The sequence below is a fragment of the Pan troglodytes genome, chromosome 10, assembly GCF_028858775.2.
Source record: "Pan troglodytes isolate AG18354 chromosome 10, NHGRI_mPanTro3-v2.0_pri, whole genome shotgun sequence".
In the NCBI taxonomy this organism is placed as follows: Eukaryota; Metazoa; Chordata; class Mammalia; order Primates; family Hominidae; genus Pan; species Pan troglodytes.
Genome location: NC_072408.2, coordinates 127,582,679 through 127,598,091, shown reverse-complemented (window position 1 = coordinate 127,598,091; position 15,413 = coordinate 127,582,679). Strand labels below are relative to the sequence as shown.

The 15,413-nt window shown below is 45.6% G+C and overlaps 1 protein-coding gene across 5 annotated transcripts in view; it reads left to right on the top strand.

Moving 5' to 3' along the window:
* The window catches only part of SPPL3 (signal peptide peptidase like 3), a 137,480-nt gene extending 122,591 nt beyond the window's left edge, over positions 1–14,889 (top strand). For 3 of the 5 annotated variants that reach the window (XM_063784810.1, XM_054662938.2, XM_063784809.1), the window contains 5 exons: positions 9,618–9,724; positions 10,189–10,352; positions 11,080–11,279; positions 12,301–12,410; positions 13,611–14,889. In XM_063784810.1, the coding sequence (XP_063640880.1) occupies positions 9,618–9,724; positions 10,189–10,352; positions 11,080–11,279; positions 12,301–12,410; positions 13,611–13,682 (653 nt within the window). In that variant the 3' untranslated portion in view covers positions 13,683–14,889. 5 annotated transcript variants of the gene reach the window in all.
* The last annotated feature ends 524 nt before the right edge of the window (positions 14,890–15,413 follow it).

The following is a 15,413-nucleotide window of genomic DNA, read 5'->3' as shown; positions in this document are numbered from 1 at the left end:
ATTCTGTGGAAATAAACTAGCAAGTGGATTGCAAATTGTAAAGCATACAAATATAAGTTATACTTACAATTTTAAAATACATTTGTTAAAAAGACAAGATTATAGTGATGGAGAACAGCTCAGTGGTTGGCAGGGTTTGTGTGGAGGAGTAGGGTGACTATAAAGAAAAAACACAGGGGTTTTGGGGGGTGATGTGACCATTCTCTATGCTGAGCATGGTGGTGACTCTGTAAATGCATGTGGGAACTTTCATAGAACTGCTACATCTAAAGAGAAACTGTCAATTTTACTGTTCAGGCCGGGCGCGGTGGCTCATGCCTGTAATCCCAGCACTTTGGGAGGCTGAGGCAGGCACATCACCTGAGGTCAGGAGTTCGAGACCAGCCTGGCCAACATGGTGAAACCCCGTCTCTACTAAAAGTTCAAAAATTAGCCAGGTGTGGTGGTGTGCACCTGTAATCCCAGCTACTCAGAATGGTGAGACAAGAGAATCGCTTCAACCCAGGAGGTGGAGGTTGCAGTGAGCCGAGATCACACCACTGCACTCCAGCCTGGGCAACAGAGTAAGACTCCATCTCAAAAAAAAAAAAAAAAAAAAAAAATTACTTTTCAGTCATTTTGGAAATAAAATGTTAAATATGTTTTTATTTTTTACAAATATGTAAATCTGTTTTCATAGTAGTTATTCAGTGCTTTTTTTGAGTGTCTACCATATACCAAGCTATTAAAACAGTTCCTTGAGTTTGCAGACCAAGTTACCCTCTAGACTATACAGACCTTTGATGACGCAGACAGGAAAGGCAAAGTCAAAATCACCCGTGCCCATCTGTGTAGTAATTCACCTTTGCTGATTCTGACAGGTTTGGTCATTTGTTTAGCATCTTGTATTCCCTTATAAAAACATGTGCTGTGATTGTTTGCTTTAGTACTAGAGAACCCACTATGCATATAAGCAGTCTGAAGTGCAATGGCTACCAGACCTGATTTCCCAAATCAAGTATTAATTAGTGCTTTCAGTAGCTTGTGATTTGTGTTACGATACTTCAGTGCTTCCGGAAGTTGATGACATTGCATTCAAAGTAATACAGCAAGTTGCTTGCCCAGCTTATGGTAAAAGGGTGGGTAAGTGCTGATTCTATAAGGACTAGTTATTATTAAGAGTGATAAAGTGACAGCTATGTGCATTAGACTTTTCCGGAGAGTAGCATTTGTTGAATTCTGCAAACAATGATTTGTTAACTTAAAGTAGGGAAGAAGTGATGCATGTATAAACAGAGCATATAGGGAATTCTGAAAAACTTTAGTAAAACCTAATCTTTTAAAAATATGTGTTATACAATATTAAGGGATCTTGATCATGATAATTATTGGGGCACAGAGAATAAATTTTAGTCCAAATCAATCTCATACAATCTCATAGCTTCTTTTATGAGTATATCCCTTAAATCTTACCTAGTCCAGTGGCTTCCTGATGAGGAAACAGGCAGATGTTTCTCCTGCTGTTACTTCTGAACAGAAACTATTTAGAAATTCCAGTTAGTTGGTTAGAATCTAAACCAGATTTTTTCAGTGCATGTAAGTTGGCTGTTTGGATGACTGTGAACCACATATTCCTAAGAGAGACTGTTTTATGATGGTGTCTTTAAATGACAGATTGAGAGGCCACCCCCATAATGATACACTTAAATCCACCTAAACAAATGTGGAATGAGACAATGAAAGCACCAGGTGCTACTGGTTTAAAGTAATGTAAAGCAGTAATCACCTAAGCAGGATGATTAGTTTCAATGCTAGCAGATGCAAAGCCCATATTATGACAAATGATATTTTAACTACCTTGAAGTCTCAGTCCCCAATGTGGTCTGAGTTTCTCAGTAATCCCACTGCTAACTTTTTGATGGCTCTCCTTTCTTGAACCTCTTTATTCACATGTCCAGACACACATGATACTATTTACATGTTTTGCTGAGGGTTTAAAGTGCTTACTAAGCCGCTGACCCAAAAAAGATGAGCTGTTTCTCAAAACAATAAGCAGTGTGGTCTTTCTACCCTTAGCTCTGTCCTATCTTAGCATTGCAGAGAACAGAAAAAATGCCTGTTTACTAATAGTATGTTACCAAAAAAAAAAAAGTTCAGCATGGTGGAAGGTGACATTCTTTTCACAGCCATTGGAAACGTACACTTTAGAGCAAGTCGGGAGAATTTTCTTCATTGTACTTCTGCAGACAGGTCTGGAATGGGTTTATCAGACTCACTAAAGGAGGAATGGGGTGAGCACCTCTCTGTAAGACATACTAAAGGGTCTGTTTCACCATGCGAGTCCCTTCCTCTAGACTGTACAGTTGATAGAAAATTGGCCATAAAGAACAAACTTTTTTCTCCAGTGGCCATCAGAAGTACATTTCCATTGGAAAATTCACTTCATAGTTGAAAAGTTTTGCTGAGTGTTCAGTGAGGCTCCCCGAAACCCTAATTAGAATTTTACCACATTTTTCTGTCATTATTGCAGTTTCCCAGTATTACTTATCCACGGATCTCTTCTTCCTGCCAGTTTGCACTGGTTGAAACGCCCTTGTGACCAAGGATGGAATTTTTTCCTCAAAGAGAGCCTTTGAGCTTTTCGTTTGTTTCTCAGACTAGTGTTTGACTTGTTTTCTGCTGTCACAGTAGTCTGGCTTTCTAGCCATGTTGTGTAGTACACTGTAGTGTCTTGCTCTCTGCCGTGAATATTATCTTTCAGACTTCTCTGCAGAATCTGAAATCATCTTGTAAGCAGTGATATTTGGTGGCTGGGTTTTTTTTTAAATTAGTGTTTCTTAACTGAAGTCTGTTCTTTGAAGTTAATTTAGAGTGAAAACAGGATAATAAATTATTTTCAGGGCTACACTAAGAAGTATTAACATTAAGAATGGACTTCAGGATTTTCCAGAACTGAAGTCTAGGGCTGTTTTATCTACTCTCAGTTTCATCTGGCAAATTAACCTTTCAAATTTGGGAAGACTTGAAAGAGTTGGACCTATGGGTGATGGTATGTTAGCTAAAAGCTGATGAATATTGAGTACACACCCCTAGTGATCAAGGATCATAGAACCTGGTTTACAGTCTATCCCCTGCCTAGTTCAGGGACTAACAGAATCTTGACAGATTTCTGATTCAGTCCCCTCGTTTTATAGCAATTGCTACTAACCTATGATTAGAACATGTTTAGGGCCAGAAATCTAACAATTGATATTTTGTTTTAAAATGCTACACTCAACCGGGCACGGTGGCTCACGCCTGTAATCCCAACTCTTTGGGAGGCGAAGGTGGGCAGATCAGTTGAGGTCAGGAGTTGGAGACCAGCCTGGCCAACATGGTGAAACCCTATCTCTACTAAAAATAAAAAAATTAACCAAGGCGTGCTGGCATGCACCTGTAGTCCCAGCTACTTGGGAGGCTGAGGCAGGAGAACCACTTGAACCTGGAAGGCAGGGGTTGCAGTGAGCTGAGATTGCACCACTGCACTCCAACCTGGGCAACAGAGTGAGACTCTGCCTCTAAATAAATAAATAAATAAAATGCTACACTCTTGGTGCGCTGACTCCACACAGGGCATAGATATCTAGAGAGCCTGTATCGCGAATGTGAGCACTGCTTAGAAACCTTACAGGTTATGTCATCCTCGTAGAGAACATTTGAGCTCGGTTTGGTGTCACTGTCTTTGTCCCTGACCCACTGGTTGTAGAAGACAATGTGATACAGAGATATCAGTGATAAATTGAAAATAACTCTAGCTAAATGGCTAAGATTAATCATTTACTTCCCCCAACACTTCTGGTTAATGTACATTTAACCAAAAGTTAAGTGTGTTCGTGAACCTATAAGAGAGAGTCTCAGGAGTGTCTAAAGCCGCAAGGGAAAGAGAGCACCTCCCTTCACTTTAGCCTTGAAAAGCCCTGAGGAGGAGGTAAGATTTTTTAAGGGTTACTTGAATGACAGAATGAAAGGCAGGCAAACTAGATTGAGAGCATGTTCTGGGAATACGACATTGCTTGTGGCAGTATTCGCTGGGTCAGAGTGGTATTTATTCCACATGCCTCTAAGAGCCTTCTCTGAGACAGTCAAAAGGATGCCTTCTGCCTCTTCATACATGGAACTTAGACTAGAGTGGGGAGGACCTAGATGGTCTAATTGGAAAGAGGGTGTTCAGCTTAACGCAGATGGAGAGAAGGGATAGGCTGAGGAATAGGAACCCGTTCAGACAGATGCCAAGGCAGAGCCAGCATGGTGCTCAGCTCCACTCTGTGGAGGTTGTGCCTCCTGAGTTTATGCAACTTTATAATTAGACTTGATTCGTCATAGAGAAGGGAACCTGGTGACCTTCAGGCAGGAAATTATGTGAACAGATGTTTGACAGTGGCAGTGAACAGTACATGGGAAAGAGTAAGAGGGAGGGAGGGAAAGGAGACACAGCAAAGTAGGAAGTGGGTGGAGGTGTAAGCAAGGTCTGCAGTAACAGTAAAGGATAACACCTCAGAATGGCTGCAGATTTCATGTGTATGATGAGAGGCTGTGGTGTGTTGAAGATGAACCCAGACTTTCTTATTTGGAAGGTTAGGATAGAATGACACTGTCTGGAGTCATGGAAAACCCAGTCACTGAGCAGTCTGTTCCATGTTTAGTTTAGACGCAGGTGGAGGAGGATTAGCATGAGATGAATGACAAAGCAGCAGGTGGATGCTTAGACCTTGTGACCTTTCAAGGCTCCTGCGCAGTTAGGATGAAGTGATTCTATGGCAAATTGAGTAGAAAAGTTCAGCAAGGGCCAGACGCGGCAGCCCATGCCTGTAATCCCAGCACTTCGGGAGGCTGAGGCAGGTGGATCACCTGAAGTTAGTAGTTCAAGACCAGCCTGACCAATATGGTGAAACCCCATCTCTACTAAAAATGCAAAAATTAGTTGGGCATGGTGGCGGGCACCGGTAGTCACTTGAGAGTCACTTGAACCCGGGAGGCACAGGTTGCAGTGAGCCAAGCTTGTGCCACTGCACTCAGCCTGGGCGACAGAGCAAGACTCCATCTCCAAAAAGAAAAGGTCAGGAAGGGACAGGTCGTCTACATGTGTCACAGAGGCGAATAAACTTACCCCGAGGAGCCTGGCCTCTTGCTTCTCTGTTCAGTCTGTTTCCCTGCCCCGCTTTTGGTTACTGGTGAGCTGCATCATTCAGTCCTCTGACCGTCACTCCCCGCAGACTCCTGTCTCCCATCTGTCCATCCTAGGCCTTCTGTTACTTTCTTCGTGCCCTTGATGCCTTGCATTCCATGTATTCACCTGTAAGTCCATGAACAGATCACCCTGGCCAGTATCTATACACAAACCTGTGTCTCACCTGTGCTCTGGCCCGATGGGCTTCCCACCTGCTGCTGACCACTGTTGTTCCTCCAGCCAGATGAGCTGCTCCCTGGTAATGTCCTGGTTATTGACTCATGACACAACCAAATCTTTGTTTCCTAAAGATGATGATCATGGGAGGTCCTGTCCTTTCAAATATGCGTGTGAATTGATCAGAGCAGGGGTTCTGGGTACATCTCTCAGTGTCCTAAATATCATGTTTCAGTCATCCCTTTGCAGCTCTGAATGCTCTGAGCTTTGTCAAGCCTCACTGACTAATACATTTCATTAGGTTCATTTCAAATGACATGCATTTGTATACATTTTACCAGGTTGGTTGTATGAATTTATTTAAAAATTAAAGGAGACCTTAGTATAAATAAACATCCTATATGATTATAAACTCAGGAATTAGATCTTGACCACATCTCTCCAGAACTCACACTGCAGCTCACCCTGTAACTCAGTGAGCACTTGATAACAGTGATGATAGTGGAGATGAAGATATATATTTTGCTCTTCCTAGGTTGAATACTGTCTTTCCAACTCCTCTGAGTTGTAGGGATGAGGCAGCTTTTTCTCCTCTGTGTTTATATTAGCACCGTGCACACAGTAGGAACCCATGAAATAGTAATTTAGTTGATGTGTCCAGGGTCTGCCAAGCTGCTGTATTTATCCACTTTATTACATATATTGACAATTTACCACCAGTTCTATGAAAAATATATCTGTTCATATGGCTTTTTACTTTCCTTAGAATAATTTGAAATTTGAAGTTAATAGAACACAGTTTTGCATTCATTCAGCAAGTATTTATTGAATGTCTACTCTGTCAAGTGCTAGGGATCCACAGAAAGAATCAGACATGGTTTCTGTTTCCCAGGAGCACGTGGTCAGCTAGCACAGGGAATAAACTTACCAGTATGTAAATATTCACACGGTCATAGAATGGACGAGTGAGTTGAGAGACATTCAGCGTTCTATGGCACATCACATAGAAGAAGCAACTGGGCCGGGCGCGGTGGCTCATGCCTGTAATCCCAGCACTTTGGGAGGCCAGGGTGGGTGGATCACCTGAGGTCAGGAGTTTGAGACCAGCCTGACCAACATGGTGAAACCCTGTCTCTACTAAAAATGCAAAAATTAGCTGGGTGTGGTGATGGATGCCTGTAATCCCAGCTACTCGGGAGGCTGAAGCAGGAGAATCACTTGAACCCAGGAGGTGGAAGCTGCAGTAAGCTGAGATTGCACCATTGTACTGCAGCCTGGGCAACGAGCAAAACTCCGTCTCAAAAAAACAAACAAAAAAAAAGCAGCAGCAACTGACTGGTTGGATCAGGAAAGACTCTGAGAAAGGACTCCTGACCTGGCTCTTTCAGAATGAGGATGGATTTTCCAGATGAAGGAGCCGGGGGCAGGACCTTCTGGGTAGAGCGTGAAAAGAACACAGTATATGTGGAGAGCGGGAAATTGTGTTGAACTGTCTAGAAAACAGCCACAGGAATGCGTGTTGAGGGCTTGGGCTGTACAGTGGAGAGTGCCCTCCCTGGCCAGGGAGTTGGACATTCATCCCACCACAAGACCCCATGAAGAGTTCCTCAACAGCTCTGTGTCCTCATCAAACCTGTGTTTGCAGAACAGTGGAGGAAGAGAGCTGAAGGAGGGGAGAGGCCCTGCACCTGCCAGGCCCTGGCCTAGACTACAAGGGTGAGCACTGAGCCATGCTCTCGGGGAACCTTCACTGGAGTTGAGGGCAGTGAGAATGTTTAAAAAGAAGAAGAAATTTTGTATATCAGATGTTGAGAAATGAAAAATAAGACAAGGGCAGGAAGTATAATCTTAAATATAATTGCAGGAAAGTCCACCTGTCATCGAGAAGCTAGTACTTGCGTGAAGAACTGTGAAAGACGAGGAGCGGAGCCAGTTGGGTTCTGCGAGGAGATTGTTCAGGCAGAGGGCACAGTAAATGCAGAGCACTGAAGCGGCGGCATGGGGGGCAGAGTGAGGAGGCTGCTGTGGCTGGCACAGGAAGTAGCAGGAGGTGACCTGAAGGGTCACCGTCACAGCAGGACCTTGTCAGCCAGTATGAAGGCTGTGGCTTTTACTCTGTGGGAAGTTGTTTAAGAGTTTTGAGCTAGGGGCCCCATAAAACCTGCCTTAGGGTTTAAGAAGCTGCTTCGGTCTGCCCTGTGAAGAAGAGACTTGTTAGGGGTTAAGTTGGAGGCAGAGAGGCCAGGGAGGAGGTCATTGCAGCAATGCACGCCAGGAGAGGATGGCGGCTTAAGCCAGGCAGGGTGTAAAAGAGAGACGGGTCAAAAACGACATCACAGATTTCCGTCTGCACAATTGGAAGCAAAGAGTAAATGCTTGGAGACAGAAGACTGCACTGTTAAGAGCTGAGTTTGGACATGTTAGATTTAAGAGGCCAACTAGACAGCCAAGTATATATTTCTCTTAGGCCACAGGATGTATGAGTCTGGAGCTCCAAGAAGAGATTCAGGCTGGAAATTAAAATGTGTGAGTTGATGACATATAAGACACTGTCAAGAGCCTTGAGATTGGACGAGATCACTGAGAGAGGAAAAGATCTGAGGAAAGGCCCATGGAGTTCTGGGAATTGAGGAGGAGCTACAGAGAAGCCTGAAAAGGCCAGTGAGTGGGGAGGAACAGGAGAGCACATTGTCCTGAGAATCAAGGGAGAAGGAGGGAGCCATTAGCTGGGCGGGTTGCTGCCTAAAGGTTGGGTAAGAGGAGGACAGGTCGATTACTGTGTGTAGCTATGAGGGGATCCTTGGCAAGCCCCCAGGAGCAGTGTCAGTGGAGTAGCAGGGATGAAAGCCCTGCTGGAAGTGATCGAGCACTCAAATGATAACATCTAATTTATGGGAAATATATGGGATAGAGGAAAAGCCAACCACTGCAATAGAGAAGCACAGAAAAATCCAGATGACTCCAGTTTCAGCAAGTCATTAAAAAAAGGACTTTAGGCTGGGGCATGGTGGCTCACACCTGTAATCCCAGCACTTTGGGAGAACAGGGTGAGAGGATTGCTTGAGATCAGCCTGGGCCACATAGCAAGACCTCATCTCTACAAAAAATACAAAAATTAGCCAGGTGTGGTGGCACATGCCGGTGGTCCCAGCTACTAAGGAGGCTGAGTATTGCTTGAGCCCAGGAGGCAGAGGCTGAAGTGAGCCAAGATCGCATGACTGCACTCCAGCCTGGGCGACAGAGCAAGACCCTGTCTCAAAAAAAATAAAAGTGGTGGGGTGGACTATGCCAGATTGGAAACCAGCACAGACAAACCATCTGCAAAAGATGTTTTGGGGTCTATAGAGAAATTTGATTAAATGAGGTGAAAATTCACCCAAGTGGAAACTGGGGGTTGTTGGCTTTGGTGGAGGGGGGGAACAGATTGTGTGATCTCATTAGATTAAAAAAAAAAGTATGTAAAAAATTCTTGGCTGGGTGCAGTGGCTCATGCCTGTAATCCCAACACTTTGGGAGGCCAAGGCAGGTGGATCACCTGAGGTCAAGAATTCGAGACCAGCCTGGCCAACATGGTGAAACCCCATCTCTACTAAAAACACAAAAATTAGCTGGGCGTAGTGGTGGGTGCCTGTAATCCCAGCTACTCGGGAGGTTGAGGCAGGAGAATCATTTGAACTCAGGAGACAGAGGTTGCAGTGAGTCGAGATTGTGCCACTGCACTCCAGCCTGGGTGATACAGCGAGACTCCATCTCCAAAAAGAAAAACAAAATTCTAGGAAGATATTGAACAGTGGTAATCTCTGAAAAGTGGGAATGTAATTTTTTTATTTTGCTTTACTGTATTCTCTAGTTTTCTATAATGCAGTTAATGAATTGCTGGGATGATGCCTCCAGTGAATGAAAGGGGGTGCTATCTAGGGTGTGAGTTCACTTTAAAGCAGGGAGCAAGGACAACACATCCACAACATTGGAGGGAAGGCAGGAAAAGAGAGCTTGGAGGTCTTGGACTGGTTTCCTGGGTCTCCAACAGCCGAGCACTATGTCTAGGAGGAGGAAAGCAATCACCCCAAATTCCACAAGTCCAAACAGGCTGAAGAAGTGGGTGCTTTGCACCAGTTGCATGTAAGTTTCTGAAGCTGGAGCTTAGGGCTGCCTGATTTTTGAGGGAATTGCAAACTCTGTGAAGGGGCATAGCTTGTGGAAAGAGGATGAGCCTGGAGTCCACACTGACTGCTGTACCCTGTCTCCTCCCCAGCACTGGCCATGGGCCTCTGTGTCGCCATGATCGCCTTTGTCCGCCTGCCGAGCCTCAAGGTCTCCTGCCTGCTTCTCTCAGGGCTTCTCATCTATGATGTCTTTTGGGTAAGCGTTTATGTCCTTGGAGCCCCTCCCCTTCTTTGTGTTGAAGTGAAGCATTCACGCCTGAAAACTATTAACTAGAAGTGTCCAAAGTCGGGCTTGCCCGGCTGCTGATCACTCTCTCTCCAGTCCTTAACTGTATCATGGGTGTGCAGTCCGATCCTTTTGTTTGCTGAAAAGTTGTACAGTAGGTAGTGTGTGTGTATGACTCCTAGGATAGAAGAGGTAACAGGCTGACAAGATTCGCTGCAGTGGGGGCCACCCTGTCAGGGAGTAATCTCTGGGTGTGGAGAGTGCAGAAATTGGCAAGTACACAGGAAGAGCAAAGATTTTCTCAAATCATACAGTCAACGAAAGCATTGCAGTCACAGCATTCTGAGACTCTGCTCTTAAGAGCAAGGAGGGCTGATGCTGAAAGCAGGTTGCTTCCAACTCCCTCTGTTAAAGGCATCTCTCCAACTCGGCAGGTATTTTTCTCAGCCTACATCTTCAATAGCAACGTCATGGTGAAGGTGGCCACTCAGCCGGCTGACAATCCCCTTGACGTTCTATCCCGGAAGCTCCACCTGGGGCCCAATGTTGGGCGTGATGTTCCTCGCCTGTCTCTGCCTGGAAAACTGGTCTTCCCAAGGTAAGACCTCATGCTATGACAGGACCACACTGTCTTCCTGTGCCTATCTGTTCCCGGCCTTGATCAGTCTCTTATGTCATCAGCATTCTGATCCCAACCTGGGGCCATTATCTCCATGCTGCAGAAGAGGAAATGAGGATGAGATTCTTGGCTTGCCAAGAAGGATCACTAAGTGATCCAGGCGGTGCCTTTTATTACTGATTAATGTCAGCAAACAGCCATGCCTTACTGCTGTTTCCACTGTTTAGAGTTGGCTGGAGTTAGGAGAATCTCGATCCTTTTAACTTGTAAGATATTTATAAAAATCAGTTCTAATGGTAGAATTATACAACTCCTGGTAATATAATCTTGGCAGAATGAATGTGCTGCTTTAATCTTCCACCTGTAATAGTAGCCAGGTGCTTATTTGAAGTCTCAACAGTGAATGTGTCACAAATGATGAATTGTTTGACATTTCTAGAGGAAGCAGCACTTATGCAAATCACTTCAGCAGTCACTTCCAAGGGGCTCTCCTGAAACACGGGGGGCCAGGTGGAGACCTCTAGTGCCAGTACTGTTGCAGCTTTTTCTCTCTACACTCTTAAAACTAATGTTCCATCAGAAGAGATTTCCATCTACCATGCAGATAAGCTCTTTGACTCCTTAAAAAGCTAACAAACTTTGCACAAAAGGAATAGAAACTGGATTGTAGAGTGTGACGTCACTAACCTGTGAAACTGCATTCCAGCTCCACTGGCAGCCACTTCTCCATGTTGGGCATCGGAGACATCGTTATGCCTGGTCTCCTACTATGCTTTGTCCTTCGCTATGACAACTACAAAAAACAAGCCAGTGGGGACTCCTGTGGGGCCCCTGGACCTGCCAACATCTCCGGGCGCATGCAGAAGGTCTCCTACTTTCACTGCACCCTCATCGGATACTTTGTAGGTAAGAGAACCAGAGAGACTGCAGATGATCCTCGCTCTGGCTGTCCTCCAACCTTTGGAATTAAATCAGGTCTTCTAGCTACAGTTACTGGATGGAAGGAGAGCAGGAATTCTGGGTGCTGTAATAGACAGCCTGGCCCGTGAGATGCTAAGTGTTTTGTGTACTGGATAGGCCAGTTCCCTCTCCAGCTGTGTATCTGAAGAACGTTGTAGGAAAAGCATGTCAGTCCTCAAAGCCAAGGACACACAGCACACAGTGCAGTGGATTAGTCTGTGCTTAAATCTTCCTCTAGAGTTGAATGACTGTCGTGTTTATTTCCTACTTTATTCAATAGATACTTACTTACATTCATTAGTTCTACATTTCTGCCACTCTGACCTAGGCCAAGTTTTGTAGCCAGCTCATGTGTAGGCAGACAGGAGATGATTGTGATGGGGCTGGGAAAAGCAGTAACCTGCCCGCACATGCAACTGCTCCCGCACAGTGACTGGAAAGGAGCTTTTGCACTCCGTACCTCCTCCTCAACCCCAGCACTGTCCTCGTCCCACAGCAGTTCATTCACATGGGTTCATTTCAGTCCACAAACTCAGAGGGGCAAGGCAAGTGGCATTATCCCCATTAGACAGATGAGCAAGCTGAGGCTCGGAGAGGTGGAAGGTCTGAACTACATTTATGTTAGCTATTGTGAGTAGCAGAGTTGGAACTTGAACCCAGGTCTTCTGCCTCCCAAGTCCAGCATCACAGGAGACAGAGGCACACTCGGAGCTGGAGGGAGGGTTTGAACCCAGGAACCTGAGCAAGGAGTGAGACTTGGGTCAGTCATGTGTCCTTGGAGTTGTAGGTGTTTTTTAAAGCTGTGCTGATCCACATTTCTTCAACTGCCCAAGCTGGGCATTTCACACCCCAACCATAGAATGGACGACGGCACATTAGATCTGTACAGTTGCAGGACTTTGCCCAGCAGCAGCCAGGTGACACGGGTTCCCTCTCGTGTCTCACAGATGCCTCTCTCTCCTCACAGGCCTGCTCACTGCTACTGTGGCGTCTCGCATTCACCGGGCCGCCCAGCCCGCCCTTCTCTATTTGGTGCCATTTACTTTATTGCCACTCCTCACGATGGCCTATTTAAAGGTGAGAGCAGCAGTTATAAACCTGTGAAAGCAATAACTTGGATTGGCCTGTGCCTCGGTTTGCACTCTCCTCGCTGGAGGTGATTCTGCTTAAGCCCCTGAGTGAGCTTGTGATCTCGACTGTGTGTGTGTGTGTGTGTGTGTGTGTGTGTGTGTGCGCGCGCGCGCGCGCGCGCTACCCTGGCGTTAGCAAACACTTCCAGATTCGTGCAGCCACTGACAGAAAATGCTGATGAGCTAGACCACTACACCACCTGGTCGAGGAATAACTAATTGAAAGCCCCAGAGCCCAGCTGAGGGTACTTCCTGCTTCTGTTCAAAGCAGTGCCCTCCTGCCACCTAACAGCTTAACACTACGTTAAAGTTTGGGAATAATTAAGATTGAATAGTGTTGAGGCAGCATATGATAAAACCAGAGTTCAAGAGCACATTATTTCCCAGATATCTATTCTCAGCCCCGTTTTACAGATGAGGAAGCAGATACAGAGGTCAACTTACTTGCCCAGCTCACTTGACTCACTACCTCTAGAGAGTTGATAAAAGCCCTTTCTTGCTCAGGGAGCCTAAAAGCACCCCTTCTAGGGAGTCCTCCTAAAAATAGTGGGTTATTTTTGAATGGGTAAGATTTAAATGCTCTTTGATTTCCCACAGAAGCAATCTGATCTCAGATCAAGCATCAGAAAGGGGGCAGGGCGCATGGTGGCTCACGCCTGTAACCCCAGCACCTTGGGAGGGCTGAGGCAGGCGGGTCAAGAGTTCAGGACCAGCCTGGCCAATATGGTGAAACCCTGTCTCTACTAAAAACACAAAAATGAACTGGGCATGGGGTGGTGAGTGCCTGTAATCCCAGCTACTCAGGAAGCTGAGGCAAGAGAATCGCTTGAACCCAGGAGTCGGAGGTTGCAGTGAGCTGAGATCTCGCCACTGCACTCATTCCAGCCTAGGTGACAGAGTGAGAACCCATCTCAAAAAAAAAAATATCAGAAAGGGGCCAAGCGCAGCAGCTCATGCCTGTAATCCTAGCACTTTGGAAGGTCGAGGCAGGAGAATTGCCCGAGCCCAGGAGTTTGAGACCAGCCTGGCCAATATATAGGAAGACTTCATATCTGGAAAACAAATTTTTTTTTTTTTTTTAAAGAATCAGACAGCTGTGTGTGCCTCATGTTTAAATCTGTAACTTAGAAAGTCCCTTGTTTCCCAGGGCGACCTCCGGCGGATGTGGTCTGAGCCTTTCCACTCCAAGTCCAGCAGCTCCCGATTCCTGGAAGTATGATGGATCACGTGGAAAGTGACCAGATGGCCGTCATAGTCCTTTTCTCTCAACTCATGGTTTGTTTCCTCTTAGAGCTGGCCTGGTACTCAGAAATGTACCTGTGTTTAAGGAACTGCCGTGTGACTGGATTTGGCATTTAAAGGGAGCTCGTTTGCAGGAGAGAGGTGCTGGAGCCCTGTTTGGTTCCTTCTCTTCCTGCGGATGTAGAGGTGGGGCCCCTTCCAAGAGGGACAGGCCTCTCCCCAGCGCGCCTTCCTCCCACGTTTTTATGGATCTGCACCAGACTGTTACCTTGTGGGGGAGATGGAGATTTGACTGTTTAAAAACTGAAAACAGCGAGGAGTCTTTCTAGAACTTTTGAACACTAAAAGGATGAAAAAAATTAGCAAACCGAAGTTTCTTCAATGACCCCTCGAGAACTTTGGGACCAGTTTCCTATGGGGGACTCAGTTTCAGAGAACTGAGACAGAAGCTCTTCTGTCGTTATATTCTTCTTTCCTTTTTTTGGATTTATTAAATATTTTCTGTGGTGTGAAGTGACTTATTAAATCCACAGACATTGAGTGACTTCTTACAACATCCACATAAGAATTTGTTGTAATGAGTTCATGTCCACCCAGATGTTGTGTTGGCAGTGAACAAGGGCACGGTTTTTATACATACGTACATATATATATATAAACACACACATAGATATATATGAATAAACAAAAATGAAATCCTGCTAAGATCACGCTGTGTAGCTGACAGGGGCTTGCTGTCGTTTTGAGCATGTCGAGCAGTTTACTGTGGCTTCCTTGTATATGGATAAGCTGCTGTCCTTCCCCTTCACGACTGACCCCGCAGTTACAAACCAGTATATAGCATTTGTGCTGATTGATGATAGACTCATGGACTTCAGGAGCCCTTACTTGGTTTTGATCAGTGTAGCAAATTAGGGATGAAGAGTTCAAACCTTTTGGCCCTTTCTTTCTTTTCTAGGCTTCTCCCTCGCAGGGTGTTCCGTAGTTTCTTCTCGAGCCAATGCATGTATTATAGCAGCAGGTGTCTTTGTGCTTTCTCATCATAGTAATGTACTACTTGTAAATACATTTTTCTATTTTCTATTTTTTTGTATTTTTTTTTGACATTTTGTTTCATTGGTGTGCTGTATATTTTCCATGCCCTCACTCCTTTAAGAAAAAAAAAAAGGAAAAAAGCAACACAATCCTGTCCTTGCTGTTGTGATTATAGTCTTGGTTTACCTGTGGTGACAACCGGGTGTTGGGGACACATGTCAAATGCCCCTCTGAGATGGGCCCTAAATTCCAGTAACTGGGGAAAGAACCAGCTGCTCTGTCCTGAGAGCCTGGCCCTGTGCTGTGGTCTCTGCTGCAAGCCCAGATTTCTGGGAGTAACTAGTGTTAGGTCTGCTGACCTTTACCTAAGCAGCCCCTGCCTGGTAAGAAGGTGCCCATTGTTCAGAGGCAAAGAGAAGCCTGCGGTTGGCATGAGGATGCCTGACAACAAAGGCTGGAGAAGGGCCCTGAGTTCCAGCCTCTCCCCAAGGGTCCCCGCCCCAGTGGCTGCCTCTGTCTTGACCTGTGTAATGAACTAGTGTGCTGTGTCACTGCGGCTTGAAGTCACGGTGGATCGAGCTCACAGGGGGCACCCATCCTGTTGCCAACAGAGTCTGAAGCAGTCAGGGTGTTGGATTCCTCTGTTGTTGTCATCAATTCCTGCTGAGGGGTT